This window comes from Grampus griseus (assembly GCF_964374135.1).
Source record: "Grampus griseus genome assembly, chromosome: 12".
Classification (NCBI taxonomy): Eukaryota; Metazoa; Chordata; class Mammalia; order Artiodactyla; family Delphinidae; genus Grampus; species Grampus griseus.
Window position 1 is genome coordinate 21,122,566 of NC_139006.1, and position 27,982 is coordinate 21,150,547.

General features: G+C 44.5%; 1 protein-coding gene across 2 annotated transcripts in view; it reads right to left on the reverse strand.

Moving 5' to 3' along the window:
• The window catches only part of TTC28 (tetratricopeptide repeat domain 28), a gene marked incomplete at its 5' end in the record, with an annotated part of 590,760 nt that overhangs the window by 92,237 nt on the left and 470,541 nt on the right, over positions 1-27,982 (reverse strand). For both annotated transcript variants that reach the window (XM_082668131.1, XM_082668132.1), the window contains 6 exons: positions 1,421-1,598; positions 3,802-4,020; positions 6,139-6,268; positions 7,976-8,085; positions 11,681-12,204; positions 13,472-14,813. In XM_082668131.1, the coding sequence (XP_082524257.1) occupies positions 1,421-1,598; positions 3,802-4,020; positions 6,139-6,268; positions 7,976-8,085; positions 11,681-12,204; positions 13,472-14,813 (2,503 nt within the window). The remainder of the gene's footprint in view (positions 1-1,420; positions 1,599-3,801; positions 4,021-6,138; positions 6,269-7,975; positions 8,086-11,680; positions 12,205-13,471; positions 14,814-27,982) is intronic.

Consider the following 27,982-nt stretch of genomic DNA (forward strand, 5'->3'; position numbering starts at 1 on the left):
CAATACCTTTGATCAGGTTACAGATTAGTCAGCCTAGCCTAAGCGCCTTTCTGTCTGCTGAAGCAGTTCTGTGTACCCCTGGCCTAACCTATTTTATGGTCATTTATAATTAAATCTCAGGGAGTAGTCTTACTTTCCAAGTTCGTGGGGTTCCCACACTGTGAAGCCCCTGTGAACACCACACCATTACCCAGTGTTAAGGATAGGGATGCTCCAGGACGCACGGCAGCCGTGGGAGAAATAGGACAACAGTGTGTGCATGTGGCTGACGCCTGTTCATGCTTCATAAAAACAGAAGCTAGAGATGACATTCTTACATGCTTTGGCTATTGTCTCAAGTATGATATTAATTTTGATAATTAAAAGCAGAACAAGCACCGGCCCGGAAGTCTGGGTGAGATCTAGATTGTTTTGATCCCAGCTCTGACACTCTGTCGGCAAGTCCCATTTCGGTGCCGAATAAGGAGCTGGCCTAGATGACCACCAGAGCCCCTTCCTGCCTTGACATTCCATTATCGAATGGTTACTTTTCATCTAAGAGCTTATCTTAGACTTCATAAACACCCAAAGATCAATCCAGCTGCTGGCAATGACTACCACACACTCGGGGAGTCTGAGTTAAGCATCTCTAAAGAAATCACAGCGATATCTTAGGATTTTCATGATTACAAAAGAAATCATTCAAGAGAAAAGCAGATGTCCTTGGGACCTGACACCAGTTCACACAGCAGATTTTCTGACACGGATCTTCTCAACATTTGTTAATCACAGGATGGGGGACTGAGATGCCTGGGAAATCTGGCTATGACCCAGCTCTAAGGGACTCTCTTCTTTCCATTTTCCCAGAAGCAGGGTCCTTGTGTAAATTATTTTCTATATATAAAATAGCCAATCACGATAAGACATTTCCATGAGTATATAACTTTTAAAATATTTGCAAAAAAGCAATTTTCCTCCCCATCCTCGATATTGGGAGTTCAACTTCCTTCACCTCAGCCCCTCAATGCACAGATCCTGTCACTGGTAATACATTCTCAAACAGGCGTTCAGCTATAGTAGAAACAAACTCATCATGAATCTGTTTATAACCAAAAAAGCATCTCAGTTTTAATTAGCTAATATGTTAAAATTCGAAGTCGTGTTTATGTTTAAACATTCTACAAACCCATCTTAGAAAATGGGCATGTCTGATAAGGCCCTTCCTTGTCTGAAAGGAAATTACCAAAAATAATACAGACATCCTGCTGAGGGGTTTGCACTCCAGAGACATGTATTTGTTTCTGCTGCAGCAACTGTGAATAGACTGAGCACAATGTGTGAATTCTAGAAGATTTCTTCCATTAGCTCAAGTAGGACGTTTACAAAAGAGAAAACAAACGAAAACCCCTGAGATTATATCTGAAGGTGGGATTGGAAGCACCGCACTACTTGCCTTGAGTAGTAAGATTCCACACCCAGGGCCTCCCGGACGCTGGCGATGTGCTGCTCTAGGGCCGAGCTGGTGGCTGTTGGAAGGGCTGTGCTGCTGCCAGCCTGGAAGTCACTGGAGTTTTCCACCGTGTTGTCTCCCAGGTAGTGTTCGTGAAACTTCAGAATCCCTGAAACAAGACAGGCACAGGCACAGCCAACGTTATACATGATTGGGGTTGGGGAAGGGAAGGCGGAGGACAGTGGGCAGCAAGGTCGATGCTATGTGACCTCTTTGACAAGCATGCTGTCCTCCAAACCATGTGAAGAAATCCTGAAATCCAAGGTGTCAAGAGGGCTTTCAGAAGCCTGGTCACTACGCTTTTTACAGCTTTCACCAGAAGGTTTGGTGCTTGAAAACAGGGAATTCAAGACAGGGCTTTTGATTTTGACGACATATATTCAGAAGCTCCTGGAATGATGATTAGTTCACATCAGTTCACGTATTTCAAAATAGATGCTTCTCAGAAGCACCAAACAGGGAAAGTTTCCTTTCAGGAATAGTGCACGAGCATGCCATGGTGCATTCTCCTCAGAAACTGAACTCCTGACAAAAAATATAGCTAGCCGAAGCTAGCTAGTCTTTGTTACTCAAAGACCTTTCGTTTCACAAAAGCAAATCAAAATAAATATGTAGTGTAAAGGCCAGATAAAAAAATTTTAAACCATCTTTAAATAAGACCAACTGGTCAATGGTCATTAATGGATTAAAGGAGCAAAAAATGATAGCTGTATGAAACTGAGGCAATCCGTAGTGGTTTTCTAGCAATAAACACAGGACATGTTCTCAAATGGTGAGGAGGTATGTCAGCCCTGGAAAACGCTCGTCCTCTCTGATTGGATTAAAGCCCTGGTGAAAGCTTCAGAGTCTCATTAAGAGCAAAGAGAAATGGAAAGAGAAACAATAGAAACCTCATTATACATGGCTCATTGTTACAGGGATTTGGATATACCACCTGTCAAATCGTGTTCCCAAAACATAACCACCACCAAGAGAAAGAGCTCAATGCCTCCATCATCAGCTGTGTCCTCCTGAGCGTCAGGGCCCTCCGGGGGCTGGGATACACGGGGACTCATCCCACGGTGCACGACGCTCACCAAGTCATCATGAACACCACAACTTAAAACCTTTAGCATAAAAAGGTCAGAGGCAAGAATGTTCTTTACGGAAAGCCCATAAAAAACATGGAATTAAGGGTAAAATTATAAAAAGTGAGGCTGGGGCTTCCCTGGTGGCACAGTGGTTGAGAGTCCGCCTGCCGATGCAGGGGACACGGGTTCGTGCCCTGGTCCGGGAGGATCCCACATGCCGCGGAGTGGCTGGGCCCGTGAGCCATGGCCGCTGAGCCTGTGCGTCCGGAGCCTGTGCTCCGCGACGGGAGAGGCCACAGCAGTGAGAGGCCCATGTACCGCGAAAAAAAAAAAAAAAAAAAAAGTGAGGCTGAAGCACAGAACATACAGGCATTCTCAGAATGTAATCAGAACCCAGGAAGCATCTCAGATCTGTCATCCAGCCATCATTTTCTTTTTAAATCAAAGGGACAGAAACGTAATCAAGAAAATCTTGTCAGTTCTCCTTGGCAGTTGAACTTTTTGAAATTGGCTTACAGATATTCAAGAAGCCCATTCTTCAAGATTCCCAATTATAAGATCCACTTCCCCAGTCAATAAACTCTAATTGGATCTGGTGTGTCTCCAGCATGGTAAAACCATCAGCATTTTGTTATGCAAAAAATATGGCCCTAACAGCTAATTAGTGGTTCTGTATTTAGTGAAACTGTTAAAGCCTGAACATTTAATCCTGATTTAATCAAAGGGGATTTTTACTTCTGAAATAGATTTACAAATGAACTGGTTAAAAATGGGTTTTGCTAAACTCAGAAATTTCAAGCATAAGACTTCATTTATATACTGTGACAGAGTTGCCATTATCATTTTAGTCTCTTTAACTGTACCATGACAAAGGGTCACAATTATTAAATCATATCTAGAAAGAACTCATTCGGACTTATTACTTTATTAGCTAATGAACAACAGCTGCCTAAAAATAGGGCTGCTGGTGAAATTAATCCTCCTGCTCTTAGTCGTCCTTGATAAATGCTTCCACATGCACCAGCGAGGAGCCGTGATTTCTTGGGGGAATGAGAAAGCTGGGCTGTCTTATTAATTGAATGCCCCACCACGGACTACCACCGTGGCGTGGCGGAAGATTTGCTGAAAGCCAACATTAGCTCCTTGATCTGATCTATGGTAATGCACCTCTCCCACCTCTATTCACTAGACTTTCACAACCTAGTGTCTTAATTGCCCTGTTCCCACAAAAAGAGATCTTACCTGCCCCAGGAGCAAGCAGCCAGCTGTACAGGTAGCCCGCAGCCAGGGAATAGTAAAGCACTAGTCCCCTCTGGCCATTAACCATCTCTAAGATCTGATCAATAGTGACTGGGGAGTAGGGGTCGGAGTCCTGCTGTCCTGTCTGCCGTTCTACCAGGAGATCTGCAAACGCCCTTGTCCGTCCTCTTTCTGCCACGGCCAGGGCTTCGTCATGATGGCCTAGGAGACAAAGGGATAGGCTGGGAGTCCACGGGGAGTATGATTATCAGAGAGGGTTATCAGGTACAGAGACCCCGGGCAGGCAGAAACCCCACTGCCAACGTGTGGCAGACTCTCAATGAGACTGTTTCAAATTCAACCCCCTGCCTCAGATGACAGGTGCAGTGACCACTCTACTCAAACCCCACATTTTCAGATTCCACCCCACCGTAAGCCACCAGGCTTCCCTGTCTGGCAGCCACACCACAGGAAAGCTGACTGTTCAGAGCAGCCATCCTCAGCCCTGCCCACTCTCCCCCCACATCCTGAGTTACTCCCCGGCCTCCTGGCTTCTGACCCCATTCACTTGGCTCTTTGGACCTGATGTTCTGCGCTCTGGTTACCCTCTCACTTCCTTGCTCAGCTTGGATTCTGATTTGGCCTTGGCAGATGAGCCCTCTAGGACATGGCTCTTGACCACCTTTTTTCTCTCCTCGATGCAGCCCCTCTGTGCATCACATTGCCCAGCCCTGTTTCCACATTTTCCACCAAATTATACCTCTGTGCCCTCACACATGCTGGTCCATCTGCTCAGTGTGCCTTTCCCCTGTTTACTGAAAACAAGGAATCCCAATAGCTGTCTTGCCTATCTCAAAGACTAAACGAGGCCCTATATGTGGAGGTGGGTGGTAGGCATTATTCAAAGCACAGTATATATAACAAGTGACATTATAATCACTAGAGCTGATACCTCATTCCATTCTGGGCTCCCACACACTTGCTTCTCGTCTCTTCTCATTCCCATGGGCAAAGGGTTCAAACCTCTGAGGTCTCTAATCCTATGAAACTGCTTCTCTCTTTCAAGCTTTTCCTCAGTCTTTGGATCCAACCTCTAATCCCACTTCATCTAAGAAACTAGTCTGTAATCTAGTTTAAAAGCTAATGCTCAAATATGAGAGCACAAAAGATAAAGCAACATCCTTTCAAGTTAGGATTATTAGAAGGAACACAATGCAAAGGATCTGCTTACATCATAAATATACAAATGGAAGAGTTGCTAGAACTAGGGTCCAAAGAGAGGGCAGGCAGAGGCAGGAGACCAGATGCTGCAGCCCCAAAGCCCTTCAAGGATGCCCTGCTTCCTACAGTCTGAGTATCAGTAGAAAGCGGGGATTTGTATGTGTGTATGCAAATGTCTTCTTTTACCCTATTAAGTTATTAACTGGAACAGCAGGGACGATTTCTGTACACATTGGAAAATTGGCCCCAAAGTGCTAGACAGACTTAACACTGTGATTATAGTAGATAATAAACTGTAATCGCAGGCAATGAGCACAGTTAATAGATACATTTTTCAAGGGGAAATTTGAGTATTCATACCCATAAAGCGAAGGACAGGTTATTGATAAGGCCTCAACATCCAACTTCAAAGACACTGTTAATTCCAATGAATACCTCCTTAACCCAAGTTCTGGGTTGGGGAAAATGGTCTGCAGAGATGGACAGCCCTGAGGAGAGGGAGAGGACGGGGTTGATGGAATAGGGTGGCTGAAACAGTTAAGGCCCGGGTAAGGGAAGGTGGATACTGTCCCAGTGCAATGCAGCCCACAGGCCTGGGAGCGTTGTCACTGACTATGGCACAGCCTTGGGGGCAGACAGTACAAACATTTATTAGACAGCAACATTAAAAGATGTGTGGCAGTAAAACAGGAAGAGACCAGTGTCTTCTCAGGTACCTGCCCCCAGGTACTAATGGGCAGAGGGAACCTGGTGGGAGCACCTGCTTCAAGCATCCCTGTCTCCAGGACACCTTCTCTGGCTCCTGGGTCTGTCTGCCAAGCCACTTCGTTCCCACAGCACCCGAGTCCCTTTTACTCTAGTGCCAATCACACCCTCCTGGGCTCCCGACTTCTGTCTCCTGATAGGCTAAGAGCTTCTAGAGGTCAGGAACTGGGACTTCTTGACTGGCACTAGGCACACACAAATATTCATTGCTTGAACGAACGAATGTTCAATGGCTGCGCTGTGGTTGTGGCTTCAGTCTGCTGTGACAACAAATCATATTTCATCACAGCACTCACGAAACGACTCAGACACAGGGGTGCATGCACACAAGGTGGGAACCCCCGCTGCTCTCACCGAGGCTGACGAGCACTCGCTGCAAGGCCTGGTAGGAGGATGTCTGCAGGTCAAAGAGGGAGAGCTTGTAGTCCGTGCTCAGCTGCACTTCGTGTCGGATCGTTTCAAACAAGGCTGATGCTCTATAGAGCTGCAAGGAGGGGAAAAGAACGTTATCTGTTTTCCAGAAACCACTGTCTAGCTGTTCACCGACTAGGGACAATTTTTGCTCACATCTTGGTACACAACAGAAAAATTAAGAGATTTGAAAGGATGAATTTTTTTTTCCAGGTAGGTCTTTGTGGACCTGAAAAGGCACCAATTAGATCCTACTCAGTAAATTATAGTTTGTGTAATCAATTTTTGACAGACAAGGGGATCTAAAAGACAGGGGTTATAGACTCATAGTCTGAAACTTGTGGAAAAAAATCAGCTATGAACGCGATCAAGTGCTGATTTTGATTAAAACAAACGAAAAGCCTCTCCTCTTGTCATCAAGTAATTCACCACCCCAACGCCTCACAGTACAGAAGGGCTGGAACTGGAGCAGGTGAGGGGGAGCCAGGCAGGAGATGCCTGAGGCTGGGGGGAAACCCTGACGGCAGCCGCGCTCTCAGGAGGAAGGCTTCTTGCAGGCAGTTCAGCTGAACCAGATGCTGCTCTGCACAGCAGTGCTCCAGGGAGCCACATCCACTCACAGGCACACCCTGGGACCAGACACACGACACTCCTAAGGAGACACTGTCCTGCTGCTCTAAGGGGACCACAAGGTCAATGGGACAAGGCCTTTCTCTGATATTTATATGTGGAAACAGTATCAAATTTTTAATTCATGCAAATTTAAAGAATAGAATTCTAAGGCTAAGGGACTTAGACTAGGAGAGAGGAATGTATTCCCAACCCTGCCACTAATTTGCTGGGTGACTTTTGGTAAGATTCGGAACCTCAGTTTTTTCTCTGTAAAGGGATGGTTATCACTCTACCTCACAGGGTTATTAAGGAATAAATCCAGTCAGTGAAAGTACTTTGAAAACTATAAAGCACTATATCAGTACAAACTTTAATTTTTGAAACCAGAAAACTAGAGAATTAATTCTTTAAATTGTAAAACGTCATAACATCCCAGGATGCTGTGGCACAAGTTCAAGCATATCATGTCCTCACTCCCTGTGAGCACCTACGACGGGAGCCTGGGCTCACCAATCCCTGGCCCCCTTTGCTAGCACAGCACCCTCCACAGCAAGCGCTGCCTAAGCAGCTGAGAGTGTGATTTTAGATGCCATCTCACAATTCCTCCAACCTGACAGAGGAACCCATAATTCCAGGGATCTTTCTAATTTGCAGAGCCGGCACAGAGCAGGTTTCTCTTCAACTATTTGTGTGCACGCAGAAACATGAACTTTGTGTGTGTGTGTGTGTGTGTGTGTGTGAGAGAGAGAGAGAGAGAGAGAGAGAGAGAGAGAGAGAGAGGGAAGGGAGGGAGAGGAAGAGGGGAGAGAAGCATCTAGTGATATAACTAGAAACCCACAAAGACAGTAAATCCAATAATTATGAATTCTTGGATTATTTACTTCTGTCATAAAATGTATATAATTTCATATTAGGGTTTAATGAGGAACAATAGCACATAATACAAGAATTCCAAAGAAATTATTGAGAAATCTATCATACAAGTGAGTAAGAGTCTTTACTATGGTTCAACACTTCTGGGCTGATACAGGCTGGAAATCTTGTATGTCAAACCCAAGAGCACAGGTCAACACCCTCTAGCAAACGTCATCACTACTAGGATAGTAATCCCAAGGTCTTCCATGCTTCTAGAAACAAAATCCACTCGGGACAGGGTTCTCCTGCTCACCTGATGTTGGGCTTCCTCCAGGTTCCCACTTGCCCAAAGGGAGAGGCCAAGACCATGGCGAATTTTGGCTTCATCTTCTCTTCGGCCCAGCTGCTCTGCTAACCTTAAACCTGAATTCAGATAGAGAAATTTTGAGGACACATAAAAGATAATTCCATCCTGCCAAGGAGTTCTGGAGCATAACTCTGGCTCAGGTGTATATGAAGAGTGTTAGCAACGCAGCTAGTTAAAATGCAGGACAAAAGCAGAATCAGCCAGGGCAGAGTAAGCATTTTTTTCAAATTCTGTGTTGGTAGTGACCTTTCCAGGTCACTCCAAGTTGCCCCAGCAAGAGCTCAGGTGATGGCTATCAGCAGAAGACAGGTTTGCAGGGCAGGCAGAAACACTGAAACAAATGGAACCTAACTGGCAGCCCTCCCAGCTGTGAAATCCCTAGCTTTGCAAATGAAAACTCCTGGCCTATAAGTTTACCTAACCCAATTCTCTGGCTGGCAAAAGTCTTTCTTGAAAGTTCCATAGTCAAGTACAGAAGCCCAGCTACTACTCTTTCCTATCACACGTGCACAGCATCCAATCAGTGTTGACGAGAGACACATCAGATGTCCTCCTGGAAGCAGAATGCTCACACCGCCTGACCCTGCCTTCTGTTACTGAGGCCGCTGAGGCATTTCGCATCCAATCTGCCTTTCCTTTAAGGCTGAGCCTTTGATGTGCCTCAGCGGGGTTGCAGAGCAAGAGCTATTATGAGTTGAAAACTTTAAATGAGATTGTTCTCATTCTAATGGCCTTCAGATAGGCACCTGCAGTTTGGGTCACTTACTCACAGGAAGCTTCTGGATTTCAGGACATCAGCAACCTCCAGAGCTTTGTGGGAGTCAAATCTGAAGGCAACCATTTATTGTATTGGTCACTAAGCAGTTCTCGGCATCACTTTGCCCTCATTATCCTGCTCTCTGTACATAGGAGTTAGCTTGTGCAGAGACAGCAGGAAAGCTCCCACACTACAACTGCACACACCAAGGAAGGACTTCTTCTTTCTAATCTAATTCAGGGTGCATGGGAGCCTGTCTCTGAGCATGCTGGGCCCACACAATTTCAGACTTTCGAAAAGGAACTGAGTCAGTTGAGAGGCTAATAAAAGTGATACTCGGGTTCAAACTCATAAAATATCATGCATCTCAAAATGCACATAACTCAGAAAACTTAGAAACAGCAGTTTAAATCTAAATCATGTCACAGGGTAACAAAAACAATATGTATTTACAAATTATTCACATTTTAAAATACTTCATAGAGTAGGAACAGAAATAAAAGAAATGGTTCTTGGGTGAAAACCAGGAGGAGACCAGTTGTTTTAACCTTCAACAAGCTAACCATATTCATTCAGCAATATAGCTCTCCCTGCTAGGCCTGGGCCTCTGAGTTGGAAGTCAAAGTCATTGAGGCAGCTCCTCCAGAAGGTTATGTTCTGTGCAAGGCGGGACTTGACTTTGCTCCCTGCTAGATCCCCAGCGTGTAGGACACTCACTGGCCCATAATCAAAAGTTCAACAATGAAGAGCTAAAAGCCCACTGGACAGACATGGTATCTGTCCTTCCCCAGTTTCTACCTGCTTCTGCCTCTTAGGAATCTGACCCACCTATCCAGCCCTCCTGGAGCCTAGTTTGCCAGAAACTAGTTACATGACTCCAGGTAAGTCACTAAATTGCTCCAGCCTCCCTTTCTTCAGTTGCAAAAAGAAAAGAAGCTGGATGAGGCCAGTGGTTTTTATCACGGGTAACCATACAAATCACGTAGAGAGCTTGTTCCAAAGGCTCTGACCAGGCCTGCCTGTGAGATTCTACTGCATGTGGGCAGGGGGATGCTAGTACACAGGCCTGTCTGAAAGCCAGGAGGGAGACAGAGTACCGAAGTGGTTTCCAACTGAACTGTCCCCTCACTTCAAGAGGCTGCAGACCCAACTCAGAGCACTCAGAAAGGGCCTCCCAGGTGTTCTGCACCTGAAACAACTTATGCGAAGAGGCATCTGGTCAGGTCCACGAGGTACACCAGACTCTCTGGTAGAGCACATCCACGAAAAAGACACTGTGGAGATGGCGCGATAAGAATTTAGATCTCTGCAAGACTTAAAATTACAACAATAAAAATAGAGTTTTCCATAAGTATAGAATTATGTTACAATATCTCAGGCAAAGCAGCTGCTTCATGAAAATAACATTTCAGGAAGTACCAAAGAACACAGTTGAAAGGTTGTCATACACTGGGTCTGAATTTAATAGTTTTCACATATTCAATTGAAAATCGCCCCCAGTCTGTTAGAATTTTACCAGTCTAGTTTCAGGAAACCAAAAGCCACCTCTCATATTTAATGCATTGAGGCAGAGCTCCCACTGAGTGGGAGCCAAATCATGTCTGGGAAGTGGCTTCTAGCCTCTCAGTAATCTCTCAGCCTGCAGGCCAGAGCAAGCCTGGTCTGTGCAGAGGACCACAGCGACCATCAGCCCCTGGCCCATTCTCCACTTCATGTGCTGCTTCCCTCTCTCCCAGCTTCCAGCTGGGGATCAGAAGTAATCGTGGACATGACTGCCCCAGCCCTGCTCTGTTCTTGGGAGGTTGAAAGAACTGCATACAAGGTCTTGTGTGGTTCCTGAGGTCAGGAAACCTGGGCTGAGCCCCATGCCACCACTGATTGACCGCATGGTCAGGATCAAGCCACTATAGTCTCTGAGCCTCAGGTCACTTAGCTGCCAATGGGAATAAAAAGATACAACTCTCATGGTTACTATGAGAATGAAATCCAATTAGATAAACTATGTATGCCAAAAAATTTTGGAAACTATAAATGACAGTTTTTGCTTGAAATCAGCAACCATTTCCTTTTACTAGTGAGCCAAGAACACCGTATCTGCTGTTTTTCCCTCCCAGGATGACAGGATGCCATGTGCCCGTGTGAGAGGAAGTGCTTTCCAGAGGAGGGTTCCAAAGGGGTGGAGGGCAAACACACTGCTGTGGGGCTCCTGCTTGGTGAGGAAGGAAGCATCCAAGGCCTGACTGTGCGCAGGTAACTGCATGGAGCCTGCCGGAGAGGAGAGGGGGTGGGGGGAGGGGGTGAAAAAGCGGGGAGGGAGGGAAGCAGTCACTTTCTGGGCCTGCCTGAAATAAGCCTACCGTGGCACCAGCCCAGCACGGTGGGTAACCAGCACCAGGAAACCTGGCTGATGGCTTGAGAGACCCTCAGACAGGTGCTTCTGGATTAGACCCCGGCTGCCACATTGAAATGGACTTCTACACAGCTTTGATACAGCTTATTTTCTAAAGGGACAATGGGCCCGGAACAGCTGCGCATTTTTCCTCTGATTCAGGCCCTTAACTTGTACACTATTAGATCTAACTTGACCTTGTGTAGAATGCGTTTTTTACTCAGTAGAGGGCTCTGAAAAGCAAGGAGGGTGTCAGCTCCTTGGACAGCTGGCAAGCAGAGCGAGACAAGCTGGGTAATGCATCCTGGACAGTGGAAAGCCTTTGTACTACTAAGGAACACCCAGTGGGGGACACCACGGTTTTGGAGTTGAACTGATGATGTGGTCTCTGAGATCCTCACTCCATGCAGAGGTGGCCACTCACACCGTGCACACCTCCTTCTGAGCAGACTGTGAGCTCAGTCTCAGGGTAGACCGAGAAGCCGTGACAGACCTTTTCACTTACCTTCCTGCAAGTACATGACTGCCTGGGAATAGTTCTGCAAAGCATGATGGGTCCTTCCAAGGCTACTATAAGACACCGTCTTGGCCACCAAGTCGTTCATCTGGGCAGCGATGCTCAAGTGCTGTTCTTGATAGACCACGGCCCTCTCAAAGGTGCCCAGGGACTCGTAGGTCAGGCCCAGGTTCCCATAGGCCCGTCCCTGGCACGTGGGGTTGTTGGTTTCCTCTGCTATCTGCAGATCCAGCTGGTGGTACTGCAGGGCTGTATCGTATTCCCCCATCTGCTGGTAAACGCCCCCCAGGCCACAGGCAGCATCACTTTCCAGAGCTCGGTCTTTCATCTCTCTAGCAATGTTCAGCTGGCGCTCAAGGCAGGAAATGGCTTGTTCGTAATTCCCTAATTGGCTGTGCAGACTTCCCAGCTCTCCATAGGCCTGGGCTTTATTAAAGGCCTCCCCGAGCTCATGGGCAACCACGAGCCTCTTTTCAAAGCACACAAGGGCTTGCTGCAAGCTCCCCATTGCCCTGTGGGGGATGTAGACAGAAAAGCAATGATATTATTTTGTGCAGGTGCAGACATGCTAAAGCCCCTGAGAAAATGAAAAGCATTTGTCACTGTCACTTACTATAGAAGCTCTTAACTTCTCTTCTAGCTAAAATCTATCATGTGCCCTTAGAGTGAGATGCAGGGGAATTTCATAATCTGGAAAGCAATTCAAAAGTCATCCCTTAGTGACCTTCCCAAGAGCTTGAGATTCAATGGGATATATACCCCAGAGGAAACATAAAATATATTAATAGGCACAATGATAGCAAGTGAACTGTTTGGTTCTTTGGGCCTCCCAATTTCCACTACTGCTTAGACTATGTTTTTGAAATCACTTTACAATGGCTATAAATCTTTCACCCTTAGCTTCTCAGAGCACTCTGTGGGTGATGATTTAGTCTGACCCTTGCCCTTCCTCCACTCCAGGAGCCCTAATCCCCTGCCTATCTGGAGAGGCCGTATATTCTGCAGACACAGACACCTTCTTGGGTTGCCCACGTTCAGAAGGAAAGCACCACCTTGGCTAACAGTGTATCTTTTTGTGCTGCTAAGAGATGACACGATAAGAGTGAGAAGAGCATGGATTCTGGCGGCAGACCAAACCAGGTGTGTAGGACACATGAATTCCTTTTCCTGAGCTTCAGTTTCTGGATGCTAATAAATCCCACATCCCATAGCAGATGATAATAAATGTAGACTAATACGGGATTGCTATAAATATTAAGCAAGATATCTATGCAAGGTGGCTAGCATGACAGTATATGTTTATTCACTCCCACTATTATGAGGTGGCTTTCCCTAAAAGCAACAAAATGGGGTCCAGGTAATTGGTGGGTATAGGTGTTATATTAATGAACACATCCATATAATGTGAGGGGCATTCAGAAAATATAAGTTAGATCAATTCATTCATCTTTCCCATTCCTATTATCTCTTTCATTCTGCTCATTATGATGTAGTCAAAAAGGTAGTGCATTTGGAGTCAGAGAGCCCTGGGTTTAACCTCAGCTGTCCCTTTTAAGCTGTGTAATCTTGGACATAAACTCTGGGCCTTAGTTTCTTCCTATATAACATAAGGGTAAAAATATACCCTGCTAATTTCACAGAATTATTGGAGGAACGAAATGAGGTATGCATGGAAATGATTTGTAGTCAATAAGCTGCCATGCAGACATTAAGTGGCCATTACTTTCACAACTGCTCTTTGTGCAGGTTTATCAACCACATTTGTCCTCTCATTTTTACCTGTGTCCATTTCCCAGGCCCCGGTAAGCCTTGGCTTGGTCTTGCATGCGATTTAGACTCTGGGCAACAGATAAATATTGTTCATAGTACTTTATAGCTTCCTCATAGTCACCCAGGGCCTCGTAGCAATCCCCCAGGTTGCCATAGGCCCGGCCCCTGTCGAGCACAGACTCATTTCCACTCAGCTGCTGCAGCATGGCCAGCTGCTGCTCGAAGTAGCCGATGGCTTCTTCCATCACATTCATGTTCATCTTTGTGATGCCCATGTTGCCATAGACCTGAGCTTCTAGACTCGGATCTTTCAGCTTCTGCCCTAGATCCAGCTGCTCTTCATAACACTTGAATGCCATCGTGTATTTCCCAAGGGCCATGTAGACGGCTGCCAGGTGCCCATGAGCTCTGCACTCTCCCGGCAAGTCGCTCAGCTCCTGATATACCTCCAGTTCCTGTGTGTGATAACCCAAGGCCTTGTCGTGTTTCTGGATCATTCGGTATGCGGTGCCCAGGGCTGCATATGCACTGGCCTCCAGTCTTCTGTCCTTTACATGGTGAGCCAAGCCCAGCTGCTGCTCATAGAATTTTATTGCACCACTGATATCTTTTTTACAGATGAATATATCGCCCAGGTTCCCCAGGGCTCGAAATTTAGCCTGGGAGTTATTCAGGGACTGGGCTAGGGACAGTAAGTACTTCTGACACTCTTCGGCTTTGTTAAAATTCAGCAGAGCCTTGAATGCTAAGCCCAAGTTGCAGTAGGCTTTTGCTTGGCTCAATTTGTCATGAAGGTCTTTGGCCAGGGCCAGATCCTGCTCATAGTACTTCACCGCCTCCTGGTAATTTCCAAGGCAGTAATGGGCGTAGCCAAGATTGTGGCAGACCTTCCCTTCTCCTTCCATGTCTTGAAGCTCGGGAGCAAGCCGGAGGTACTGTTCGTAATAGGGGGCGGCCTGGACGTACTCCCCTCGAGAGCAGTGGAAGTTGCCCAGGTTGCTGAGGGCCCGGGCCTCGCTCTGGATGTCACGCAGCTCCCGAGCGATGTTCAGGTGGTTCTGATAGTGCTGCAGGGCCCGGTCGTGGGCACCCAGGGCCTGGTAGGCCACGGCAAGGTTCCCGTGTGTGGATGCCTGTGAGGCACGGTCATTCACTTCCATGGAGATCTGCAGCTCCTGCCGGTGGTACTTGACAGCCTGGTCGTACATGCCCAGAGCATTGTAGGCATTGCCCATATTCCCGTAGGCACGGCCCTGGGCGGCGTAATCACTCAGCTCCTGGGCGATGCACAGGTGGGTCTTGTGGAGTTTCAGTGCAGTATCATAATCACCTTTCATCTGGTGTATGATTCCTGAGAAAGAGAATAAAACAATAGAAAAGGGTTGAAATGACTGATTAGCAATATAGAAAAATGTAATTTGCAACTCGATTTATACTCAAATACAATCCAGATGAATTAAAGAATTTAAAATAACAGAAGGTAGAATTAAATATTTATCAGCTCTCCAGAGGGGGGATAGCTTTCTAAGCTTCAAAGCAACAGGAATAAAAAAAAAAACTGACAGATTTGGTTACAAAAATAATAAGTTTTATACTATAAATATATATCTAAAATTAAAAGGCAAACACAATACTGGAAAATATATGAATTATACAAAAAAATTCAATAGCTATCGTGTATAAAGATTTCATTTGTTTCATTAAAAAAAAATCAAGACCCCAATTTACTGAAATAGGCAAAAATAGTAAAAGTGAGCAGACAACTCACATCCAAGGAAATACAGAGTAACCACAGGGGAAAATGTTAATTTCTTTTAATAATCAAAGAAATGCAAAATAAAGCAACCCTGAAGTACCATTTTACTTCTACTAAATTAGCAAACAAAAAATTTAAACAATACCCTATACTGACGAGGTGGCCCTGAAGCTGGTAAACACATCAACTGCTGGACACAAACAGGAACAGCCTTTGGAGGAGCAGCATGGCAAGAACCACACACGGTGCTGCTCAGACCCTGCAATCCTGCTCAGGGGAATGTCTTCTAAGGCAAGCATACAACAAATGCAAAAGCTGTATGCGTAACAATCTTCACTGCACCATTATAGATTAGTGGAAAATCAGAAACATCTTCAATGGCAAACAACTTGGGGATTTTATAAGTACATTTTGGTATATCAACTCATCAGGGGATTATGCAGTCATTAAAAAGATAATTACGAAGTCTATGCAGAAAAATGGGGAAAAAAGAGTTCTTGCAATAATGTTAAGTGGAAAAAGCAGAAAACAATGCTGCCCGCTCCCTCACAATGACTAGGAAAATGAATCTGTGCACATGGACAAGACCTCGAGGGTATTATGCAAAAATAAAAACAGTTGCCTTGTTAGGTGATAGGATTTGAATGGTTTTTGTTCCAGAATTTCTTGTAATTCTGCTATCTAGCTTTTACAGTCAACAATAACAGCACTTCAAACAGCCCTCATAAACTATGCTATAGCTGCTAAGCTAAGCTGTTGTTTTTACAAGCAGTTCAAAATGAGATATATCATAAATATCATAAATATAAAGTAGTTCCAAACGAGGGATATAATAAAAGTAACTTGGGAAGCGCCTTTAAGGACAGCCTGGTTCATTTCAGTTGGGGCTGGGATGGGGAGGCACAGAAAAGGCGGAGGGATCTAGTATGCAAACAGGTTTCTCTTCGCCCTTGGTTTTGAACATGCTTTTCTGTGCATCAACGTGTGAACTTTGCACTGGTGACCAAAACCTGCAGAAGTATAAGAACTCAAAAACACCAAGATGGGTTGCTAACATGTCTGAACTGAAAATAGAGGCACTGAGAAAGCAAGTTATCGAAATCCAGCCTCTGCAATTTGCTTATCTCTACACCTTTCCTTCCTTCCTTCCTTCCTTCATTTACTTACACACTGACCCAACAAATATTAACTGAATATTTATTGTGTACTAAGCCTTGTGGAGGGCAGCACACAGGGAGAGAAATGAAGACACGTGTCTGCCCTCAGAAAGCACACAGGGTCATAAGGGAGACGGTCATGAAACAAATAATGTCAATACACATAATAAAAGCTGAAGTGAGCGGGGGCGTGGGAGAGAGAGGAGCATGCCAGGGCCACTCCTCCGGTCCTGACTTCCTCCCCTGCCTGCAGTGGAGGTCTGCCCTGCCCCAGGAGTCGTGCTGAGCTCTGGGTCCAGCCATCTGTATGACATTAACTGGATTTAGGGCACTGGATAAATCATTTAGCCTCTTTGAGCTTTTTTTAGTTCATCTATAAATTGAGGAAAATAATAATCTTGATACCAACCTTAGAGGATAGTAATGAGGATCAAATGAAATAATGTATGTGCAAGTGCATTGTAAACTATAAGGTGAAATTCAAATATTAGTTACTGAAATTACTATATGCTTCTAGGGGAGGGAATTCTCGAGGTGGTAGAGATTAAACAAACTATGGTAATTCTTCTGTGTATTTTCTTTTATGAGTAAAATATTTCATAGTTTAAAATAAGCAAATCATGGTACTCTATATTACGGAATAACATGGCGCCATTAAAAATGGTGAAGTAAAAAAAAAAGATGAAATAGAAGTTTATATACTGACATGGGAAAAATTATAATATATTAAGGGGTTATATGGGCACAAACAGTACACTTAATAAAAACATTAATAGGATGTATGTATTTACATACATGTTTATACTTATACATACAGCATACATTTTTTACAAAGGTAACAGTAGTGATCTTTGAGTGGTGAAATTTTGCTTATCTGTGTTTTAAATGGTTTTTCTATGATGAAACACCTGGTTAAATATTACTCAAATTTTTGAAACTCTGCTCTAATTAGAGCAACATTCCTGAGGACTGGAGATGTCACTGGCGTCCTAGCTGGAAAGGTCAGGTTTTCAGAGCCTGTCTCAAGGTTAGAAACTCTAAGCTGCCAAAAGGCACTACCTTAGCATCACCTGAAGGAAGCCCTCTTAGTGACAGAAACATTTCAGTTCTGAAGACCTGAATGCAGCCTGTATCTCTAAATGGCTTTTATCTAAAGAAAAAACTTGTAGGTTTCAAAGTTCCAAGTATCCTTAGAGGAAATGAATCATTTATTCCCTCTCTCCTCAGCTTCTGCATAAGGAGAAATAAGGGGCAAAATACCTGACCCGCCATGAGTGCAGAGTCATGAACAGAGCCAGAGCTGGGGAGGGCAGCATGAGTGCCCACACATCCCTCTGAGCACTTTCCCCCCTAGCAATGCCTTTACATTGATTTTTTTTCCCACAGCTTTCGGATTTCACTGCAATGATTTTTTTTTTTTTTTTTTTTTTTTTTGCTGTACGCGGGCCTCTCACTGTTGTGGTCTCTCCTGTTGCGGAGCACAGGCTCCGGACACGCAGGCTCAGCGGCCGTGGCTCACGGGCCCAGCTGCTCCACGGCATGTGGGATCTTCCCGGACCGGGGCACGAACTCGTGTCCCCTGCATCGGCAGGCGGACTCTCAACCACTGTGCCACCAGGGAAGCCCCCACTGCAATGATTTTTAAGCCAATATGATCACTGATTGGTTGCTAAGGTGGTGTTAAGAGGAAGCAAGCAGTGTGGGACCTTCAGAGAAGGAAACTGAGGAAGCTCAGGTTTTTTGTATGCACCCTACTGCTAAAGAAACAGGTCACCTGGCTAGCACCCCATCCTCGCCACTTGTACCCCATCCTATAGGAAGCTGGCTAAGTATCTGGAAGGCACACTATAATGGAAAAGGCACAGAACTTTAAGTCAGAAGTCCCATTTACAAGCCTGGCTCCCACCTCATTCAGCTGAGTATCTTTGAGACCCTAAGTTTCTGTCTCAGAGCCTTTGTTTTCTTTTCTTTTTTAATTGAAAACTTTTTGGTGTTTTTGGTTTTCTTATTAATAAGGCCAGGTTATAATCATCTCAAAGAAATGGTATGAGAAACACAGTAGTGTATGTCAATAGGCTTTGCTAACTATCGCATGCTTCCTAAACACAGTATGAACGGTATTCAAAGAGTGAGCGTTCAGAGGAAAAGTAATTCCATTTCTCTTGCTCTCAGGGCCTCAAGAGTCTGGCTAGTTAATAGGGAGCAGTTGGGATGATAATGGCTACCCAGGGTTCAATGATTTGTGAAAGAAACTGCCTGCTGGTTACAGCAAAATGATCTGACCCCCAGCCAGTTTGCCCACACACTCCCTTTCGCCCCCGCCTTCCCCCTCAGCTGACACTTCCAAGGGTCTCTAAAGCATAGGAAGATTCTCAAAACAAAGACTTCCAGACACAGGCAAGGGTAGAGGAGATGGGCCGGCTGAGGTGGGAATTTTTTCTTCTGCCCTTGTGTCCGCTCTGTCCCAGCCGCTGCCAGCCTGGAGAATTCTGAACGGAACATTACACACTCTTGGCAGCTCTTCTCTTTGTTGAAGCAACATAAAAGCAGCCCTGAGAGCTGCCAGGAGAGTGACTGCACATGCTGAGGAGATAATCTGCAGATCCTCCTTCCCTTTCGAGACCACAGCTTGATTTTCCAGGGCTGTCACTCAGATGAAGACTTACAGAGGGCCTGTCAGAGGGCATGCTAGGTGACAACGTGCTGCAGGGAGGGGAATTAAATGAAGATTAGTGGGGCAGAAGATCCTCACAAAGCCCAGTTCTCACAGGGCATGTAGAGAAATGACACATGCTTATGGATTTATACATCCATCCCCACAGTAAACCTCCACCTATGCATCAGGAATGGTCACTGCCATAGGAACAATAAGAGCTACTGCAAAGACCTGTTGTGAGGGCCAAGGAGTCATGCTTATGGGAGGCTAGCACAAGTGCCTGGGACATAGTAAGTGCTCAGTACATTTTGCCTCTATTGTTAACCATTACCAGCAAAGATCAAGGGAGGTGTGAACAGGACAAGCCTAACAGAACTCTACTGAAACTAGAATAGTTAGCATCTTAGCAGTGAATTCTGGCAGCCTTTTCTCTTGCAAATTCTCTAAAAGTAGGGCCTCATTGTACTTCTACAAAGGATGCGTGCATTCTTCTCATTTACTTAAAATATTATTATTTTGATTATTAATAGTACACAATCCAAATGGGGCTTTAAGAGCTCATCTATTCTTTCCCACTGCTTTTAAACTGGTTGAGTTTGGCTACATTCTAGCCAAATCACTAGCTATTCTCAAAGGAAATATCAAGTTTTGGGAACTGGAAGAGTCCTCCTAACTTTGTAAATGACATGACCCTGGCCCAGTGAGAGGAAGTGAGTTAGCGACAGAGCAGAGAGAAGGACTCTCGACCCATAGACCTTCAGCTGTACCAGCCCACCTGCTTTCAAGATAAGCAGAAGACATAAAGGAACTGTATTTAGTCTCACTAGGTGTGACACAGGACAGTAGCTATACTTTAAAAACTTCTCATCTGCTAGGAATACTTATGGAATTACTTACAGATGAAACAACACAGTGTCTACTATTTGCTTTAAAAGTACTCCAGCAGAGGGGAAAAGTAAGTATATGTTTGTGTTTACGAAAATAGATGAAATGATTTTAGCAAAATGTTGATAATTGGGGATTGTTGTCATATGGGGATTCATTATACTATTTTCTCTGTTTGTATATGTACGTGTCTGAAAATTTCCATAATAAAAAGTTAAATCAAATAATTGAGATAGGCAGAGAGGTCTGTAGCTCCTTATGGATCAGGAAACTCCCTCATAAGTAAGTCCCAATATGGACGTTTAAGTTTACTTTTCGTCTTCGGGACCTTAGTAGAAAAAAAGAAACCAGCTGGTCATCAGCCTCTACAGCTATACCAGACTCCATACGTATCCTTCCCCAGGCTGGGAGGAGGACATGTGTAGACAGAACAACACAGCGCTTTGTCCCTTTGCCCTGATTTGTTTATTGTCATGATATTTAGTTTTGTCTTTAATTTCAAATCATCTTAAAGATAGGGTGATATTGGGCTTCCCTGGTGGCGCAGTGGTTGAGAGTCCACCTGCCGATGCAGGGGACACGGGTTCGTGCCCCGGTCCGGGAAGATCCCACATGCCGTGCAGCGGCTGGGCCCGTGAGCCATGGCCGCTGAGCCTGTGCATCCGGAGCCTGTGCTCCGCAACGGGAGAGGCCACAACAGTGAGAGGTCCACGTACCCCCAAAAAAAAAAAAAAGATAGGGTGATACTTTGTCTATCAAAGAGGCAGAGTGGGAAGGGATGGTAAAAACAGCTGAGAAAACCTGCTCCACAGAATATTCTGCAGCACTGCATATTCTCAGCTGCTTCTCCCAATCCTCCCCCTCCCCAGAAGGGGCCCCAGTTTCTCCTGGGGACCCATTATTCCAAGTCCGGACATCTCTAGGTTCCCTGGACCCTCTCTCTCCCTCTCAAGTTTCCACGTAAGAGTTCTCTACAGTGTACTTAAAATATCTCAAAGCTTGGGGTGAGGAGGAGGGGACAGATCTGGTTAGTAAACAAATGTCTACAAAGGCACAAGAGCATAGTGCTCTGTTATAAATACAACCAACCGGATGTCTTAACTAACTCATTTTCAGGTGACTATTTATGTTCCCGGAGACGAGTCTCCATTATTTTTGCCAGTGGAAGACAGCAAAGGTATAGATATTTTAAAATGTCAGATCATTCCAAAATTGCTTATCATATGATTTCAGCTACAAGCATTTTCCTGGTAGGTAAGCTTTTCCGGAGAACCTGTGCCTGGCTCTCTACTTGATGATCTCATTCACTCCTCAAAACAATCTTGCGAGGTCAATATAGGGTTCAAGAACCCTATATATCAAAAATCAGGCCCATATGGCTCAAAGTGGCAGGACTGATACAGGAGCCTGGTTCTTCTGACTCAGGAGTCCATGCTATTTCACTTCCTCCCCTTCTGTAATGAAGCTGGCATGCCTCCTAGTGAAAGGTGGTCATGATTTTAAACCCACTTCTTCTTTATTAACATTAGTACACTGTCATGGCAAACCAACCCTCTGGCAGCTATGTAAAAACAGACCGATGGGCTGGCTAAATTTTTTTCTAGAGCAGAGAGGTATACATTAGAGACCAGAAAACCCTAAGAGACTCTGGAATGTAGGGGGAGGAAGCAGATGTAACTGCCGGTGTGGGCATCACCTCCAGAGAACTCTTGGGCCATCATCTGCCTCTTCTGCCCTCATTTATCTTAATTACATCTGTCTACTTTTTCTACCAAACCCACCAGGCTCTTCCTGTTCCTCCAAAGGGTAAGTGAAGTTAAGAGCCTGTAATCTTCTTTTGCTTCAACAGCAATTTAGGATGTCTTCAGTGACATTGAGAGTACAGTGGCACTTCTGTCCCAGATCCCAACTGCCCTTCCCTTCTGTCTCAATCCTGAGGAGGTGGCTATAATAAAGCCGAGGAAATCCTTGCACGTGCCACCTCTCCCTCCCACAAACACATTTCACTGGAAACTACCTGTCCTACCACCCCCCAGCTTTACTGAGGTATAATTGACAAATAAAATTATATATATTTAATGTGTACAATGTGACTTGATATGCATATACACTGTGAAATGATTACCACAATCAAGTCAATTAACACATCCATCACCTTTTTGTGGTGAGAATGCTTAAGATCTACTCTCTTACAATACAACATTATTAACAATAGTCACCATGCTGTACATTCGATCCCTAGAACTTATTCATCTTACAACCAAACTTAATAAAACACAGTCGAAAGAGAAACAGAGGCACTAGCTACTCCATCCCCAGCCCTCAAGGCTTCCCTTAGGGTGAACAGAGACAGAGGCAGCTCCTCTGTAGTCCCCTCCTGCCACCGCCCCAAAGGCCTGGGCTGAGTGAAGGCGACAAGAAGCCAGCCTGGAGCCACTGGAGCTCACAAATACTTCACTGCCTTCATACATGGCCCCACTTCCTACCTTCCCTCGGATAGTTAAAAACCAAGACTGCAGGTGAACAGCTCAGTGATTCCCTGGGCCTGTACGGCTGTAAATCCTGAGGCAGTGGGGAAGATTAATTGTGCCATGAGGTAGGGGAAGTAATAATTAAACCCATTAAAAAGAAGGTGGCTGCAGAGGGGGCTCTGGAGATGGATGATGAGGTAGGAAGTGCTAGGCACAGTCATCCTTAACGGCTGTGACCAGGCCACTGTGAGGGAACTTGGTGCGAAGCCCAGAGCAGAGTGAAAAATATGCTGGGCCTGCCTGGCCAAGCCTGGCCATTAGTCACTGTTTGGAAAAGGCAAAGTATGCCTGGTTTTCATTCTGGTTCACAATAAGAGGTGGGAGGCACCCTCATAAGTTAACAATGCTGAGAATGTTACAGGGAGTTAGTTTCAATATGAAACAAACATTTCTTTTGTTTCAAGCCCTGGGGTAGAATCACTGAAATGCAGAGATAGCTGCTTCTGCTCCTCCCTTGAGCTGAGCCTCTAGACACTGGACAGGTCCCACGTCCCTGGAGCACCTTCTGAGGGTTCCTCTGGCCTGTAGTGTAGAGAACAAGCCAATTAAAACAGCATTTACGAGCTTTCCGGATCCAGGTCCAGCCCAGCCATCCCTGCCCCGTGCTCCCTGCGCTGTGCCAGCCACGAAGCAGCCCCCTTGCCCTGTTGCTCACTCCCACGCTGCCTTGGATGCCTGACTTTCTCGTCCCACTCACTTGGCTTGGCCTGCCTTTCTCCCCATTCTGAGACGGACTTTACTAATGATCACTGTTCTCTGGTTCTCTTCTACATCCAGGTATCTATTTTCCCACTCATTAGAAGTTAGGCATGGCCAAGTGTCTTGCTTTGCCCCATGAAATGTGAGCAGAAGTGATATGTTACTTCCAGACAGAGCATTGAAGGGCTGGAATACAATATTCCACACTCTCCTCCCCTGCCCCACTGACTGTGGAAGCTGTGTGTTCCAGATGGCACTGCTGTAGGGAGACGGAGCCACGGCAGGCCTGGATTACTGAGTTGCCCGAAAGGGCTACACGAACCTGTGGTAGGCTGTGCATGAACACACTTTGTTGTTCTGGGCCACTAAGACTTGTGGGCTGTTGTTACTGCACCAGACCCTAACACATCCTGATGGATGTGCCTTCCAATATCAATACTCCAAGCCTTGTCAAACCATACAATTTCAAACTGTCCTAAAAACTCTGTGTCAGAAGAGAGATACCTATTAATAGACATTTATTTCATGAGTGGTTTTGGGGTCATCCACACCTCTGGATGTTCTAAATTCTAGCCCTGGATCAAGTGAGACCACTAAAATCTATAAACTTGAACCAAATTACCTTCGACTCACACAGAATAGGCTTAAGTGAATTGAGGTTTAATCTTAATGCCCTAATTAGTTGATTTGTTTTTGATTCAAGTTTGACAGTAGAAAAAGCATACTGAAATCTATTATAATCTTTGCTGTTAAAATTTTTTGACAGGTATAAATTTTGTTACCAAATTCCCTTATATAAAACCTCTCTTGAGAAATTTCTTTCAGAATTCTGTTTTCCTTCCTCTGAGGAATTCTATGCTCCTATCTTTTGGGTAAGGAGAATTATGTGTTTCTGTTTTTGCTTTTGGTCACCAGGAAGCTCTGAGTCGAATATGAAACTGTTTAACAACTAAATATTTTAGCCTTTATGGGCTGCATGTTTAGGCTCTTTTCTTTAATCTTGGTTTCCTACTTTTATTTGTATTTTCTTGATTTTCTATTTCTAGTGTATCATCATTTGATAAGTTAAGTAAAATCCTTTATGGAATGAAACAAGTTATAAACAAGGAAGCAATCAAAAACCCCTTCCACATCTGCTGTATGCTCAGCTGACTTTACCTCAGTAATCTGCCTACCCCCCTAGCCTGTCAGTTCTTGACTTTGCTGCAATTTGTTTCATTGGTCTTGTTCTACCAGCTTTAATAACCCAGAAATGCCAGTTACTTAGAGACAGTACTTGATGATGGAAAGACACTGCGACCAGAATTAGAAGTTCCCTATTCTTGGTTCTACCACTTCACTGTTTCATGCTCTTAGGAAAGTTACTACTTCTCCTGGCCTCAAGTTTTCATCTATCTCAGATGGCTATTATGAAGATCAAATAAACCAGTGAATACCAAGGTGTGATACTCCATTTTCTAGGGTATCAGTATTATTCCAAACAGCTCAATTACCATAGCGCTTCATATTATAAATAACAAAATCAAAATATGCCACTCCCTCTAAAATTATTTTGCTACAGAATATAATTCACTTTACCTTAAGATGCCGTCATATTTCCAAAGCGAGTACACCAAAGGGAACTTGACACCAGGTCATACCATCTAAGGAGAGTGCAAAATCAAGGGCTCTGAGAATATCAGAGCCAAGCTCTGCATGTGATGAGAGAAATGGAGCCCATTTCCTTAAGGGTCTCAGTGTGTGCATGTGGGAGAGGAGGCCCCCCAAGGGCATCTAGAAATGTAGAGGGGCAATTTGGGTTGTCAGAATATCTGGGGGCCCACCATGGCAGGTTGTGGGTGAGGCCAGGGGTACCAAACAGCCTGCACCATGTGGGTAAGTCCTGCACAATGAAGAACCACTGCATCCCCAAATGCCAAGAGACTACATTGAGAAACACTGGATGCTGAGGTGATTTCATACCCTGGCACTCATTAATAATCTGAAAAAAAACAACTTCACTTCTGTACTGTCATATAGTTGAAGCTGTTAAAATAAATCAGCAAAATAATAAATTAGGAAGTCTTTTGGCTGGTATCCAATAATCTAAGCAAAAGACTAAGAAACTGGAAACCCTAATTTTAAAATCTGGTGTACTGGGCTTCCCTGGTGGCACAGTGGTTGAGAATCTGCCTGCCGATGCAGGGGACACAGGTTCGTGCCCCGGTCCGGGAAGATCCCACATGCCGCAGAGCGGCTGGGCCCGTGAGCCATGGCCGCTGAGCCTGCGCGTCCGGAGCCTGTGCTCCGCAACGGGAGAGCCCACAACAGTGAGAGGCCCGCGTACCGCAAAAAAAAAAAAAAAAAATCTGGTGTACTGACTGATTCCCTCTACCAGTTTCTTACCTGTGAAATATAATTCACTGAGAATATAAATCAAAAGACACCATATATGGGCTTCCTCCCAATTTCATTATGATAATTAACAAGGAAGAGGGGAACCTTTCCCTAAATAATGAAAATAGTAGTAGCAGTAATAATGACAATAATATACAAAATTCTCCTTGGTGATCTCATTCAAAACTATGACAACAAGAACCGATTACGTGACTCCCAAATATGCACTTCCAGCTTAGAGTTCTCTCCTAAACGTTAGTCTCATAAATCTAACTGCCTAATGGATACACTTCAGATACCCTAAAACTCACTGTTTCCAAAAATGTTCACTGAATTATTGGACAGAATTAAATCTAACATTTTACGGCACTTGTCAGTTTGCAAAGTCTTCAGGCCTCCATTATCTTATTTGACTCCAGGACAAAGGCAGGGTAGCTGGGCCTGCTTTTGAAGACACTCACAAAGGCCACGTGGTCACTAAGTTATACAGCTAGGACCTGAGCTCAGGCCCACAGCCTCCCAACCCAGCACTTTTCCCCTGGATTACTTCGTTCCTCTGAAAGTCTGAGGCAGCAACTGCTACAGAATTCAACTGTACAGTCTGCAGTGAGGACAAAGCCCTTCTCCTGAGGCCACATCATTCTGTCAGCCCAGAGAGGACGAGAGGATGGCATGGTCTGCCCAGACCAACAGGAAGCCCTGGAAACGAACAGGGAAAGGGAGGAGGAGCAGAAGAGCTGGCCAAAAGAACAGCTCTTCAAAATGACTTCACTTTGCAAATTCAATTGCAAAGACAGATGGATTTTCCAGCAAGGCTGGAGAGCAAATTATGAAATCTGCTTTCCCAAGGCAATCGGGTCTGAAAAGCTTCATTTTAAAAATTCACACTGGATAGAAAACTCAAACTCTATGATTGTGTGAAGTGTTCTAGCTAGATTAAGCATAATGCTATCAAAACAAGTGATTCATATATTCTGCTCATTTTTCTATTAGAATATGGGCTTTTGGTTAGGGCAATTTCAAAAACATGGAATGGGATTGAAATTGTGAATCCGTTTACTGCTTTCAGTTTTTTTCCTCTTTCTGTTTAATTGAGAGGAATTTACTTAGGAAATTAGAGGCTCCTGAGGCTGGCTCACTCATGCACATCACAGAAGATTTAAACGTGTATTCCTCTTGTGAACCGCTTTAAATGGGAAACCCCATTTACCTCCTTTATTCAAGGTGTAAACTCACAGGATCAGAGAAATCTGTAGAAATCACCTAAACTTGGGCTTCCCAAAACATCTGTTCGTTCTTGACACACCTCAACCCTGCTACATCAGGAAGGGGTGGGTCCTTGTCTGTCTATCCTGCCAGACCAGTCCCCTGTCCGTCTACACTCCTATCTCCAGCCAAACACTTCTTCCATGTACATATAAATAGAGGAACCACTCAATCTCTCCCCCTCTATCACACACAGAAACACTAATGCAGAATACTACTGCTGTCGAGACCCAGAGCAGACAACTTTAATGCTTTTATGGCTTTCTTTTTGTCCTTTTGGCATATTTTTACATTATTTAGATTCTATAATCAAAATTGAACATAATAATCTCAAAAATATTTTTCAATTATAAAAATAATACATATTAAAAAAATGTTTCTAGCAGACCACAAAGTTTGGCTCACCCAACATTCATTTTCACTTCTTCCTCCTCCCTTGCTACCTCTGAATATGGAGCTGGAAAGCTAAATATTCACTTTCCCAGCCTTCTTTGCAGTCAGGGTTGGTTAAGTGACACTACTGTGGTCAGTAGACAAAAGCAGAAGTCTGCTGGCATTTTAGAGGAAGTTTTTGCTTTTCTGATAAACGGGTACAGAAGCAGCTGGCTCGGCATCCTTTGCTTCTCCTGATTTGAACAGGTCATGATGCTTGGAGCTTTAGTAGCCACCGTGTAACCATGAGGCATAAGAGACTAGTGTGAGAATTGCAGAGTAACAGTCCCTGTTACCCTTAGCCTCTGCACCAACATCAGGTGCCTCACACTTGCTGTTTTATGAGAAGAATAAGTCCTCATTTGTTTAAGCCACTGTAAATCATATTTCCTCTTTTTTAGCCAATGGATTATTGTTACTATATTCAATGTAGAAAATATGAAACAGAAAAACTATTTATTTATGTATGTATCTATCTACCTACCTATGTATCTCACTTCATGACTGTCTGAGATAATCATTGCTAACATTTTAGTATAGTTTCTGATAATCTGTTTTTGTGTTGGTATAGATTGTTTCATTTATATTATTGAGATCATACTATATATACTGATTTTTAAACATAATTAAAACTAAACCAGCTTCTTAAAGGAAAATAATAATAAAAGAATTTTGATGATGATATCTGCCATTAGGTCTATGCTCTAAATTAGGTCATTTAATATGGGTTTAAAGGATGTAAGACAGCCATTTCTCAAGTTT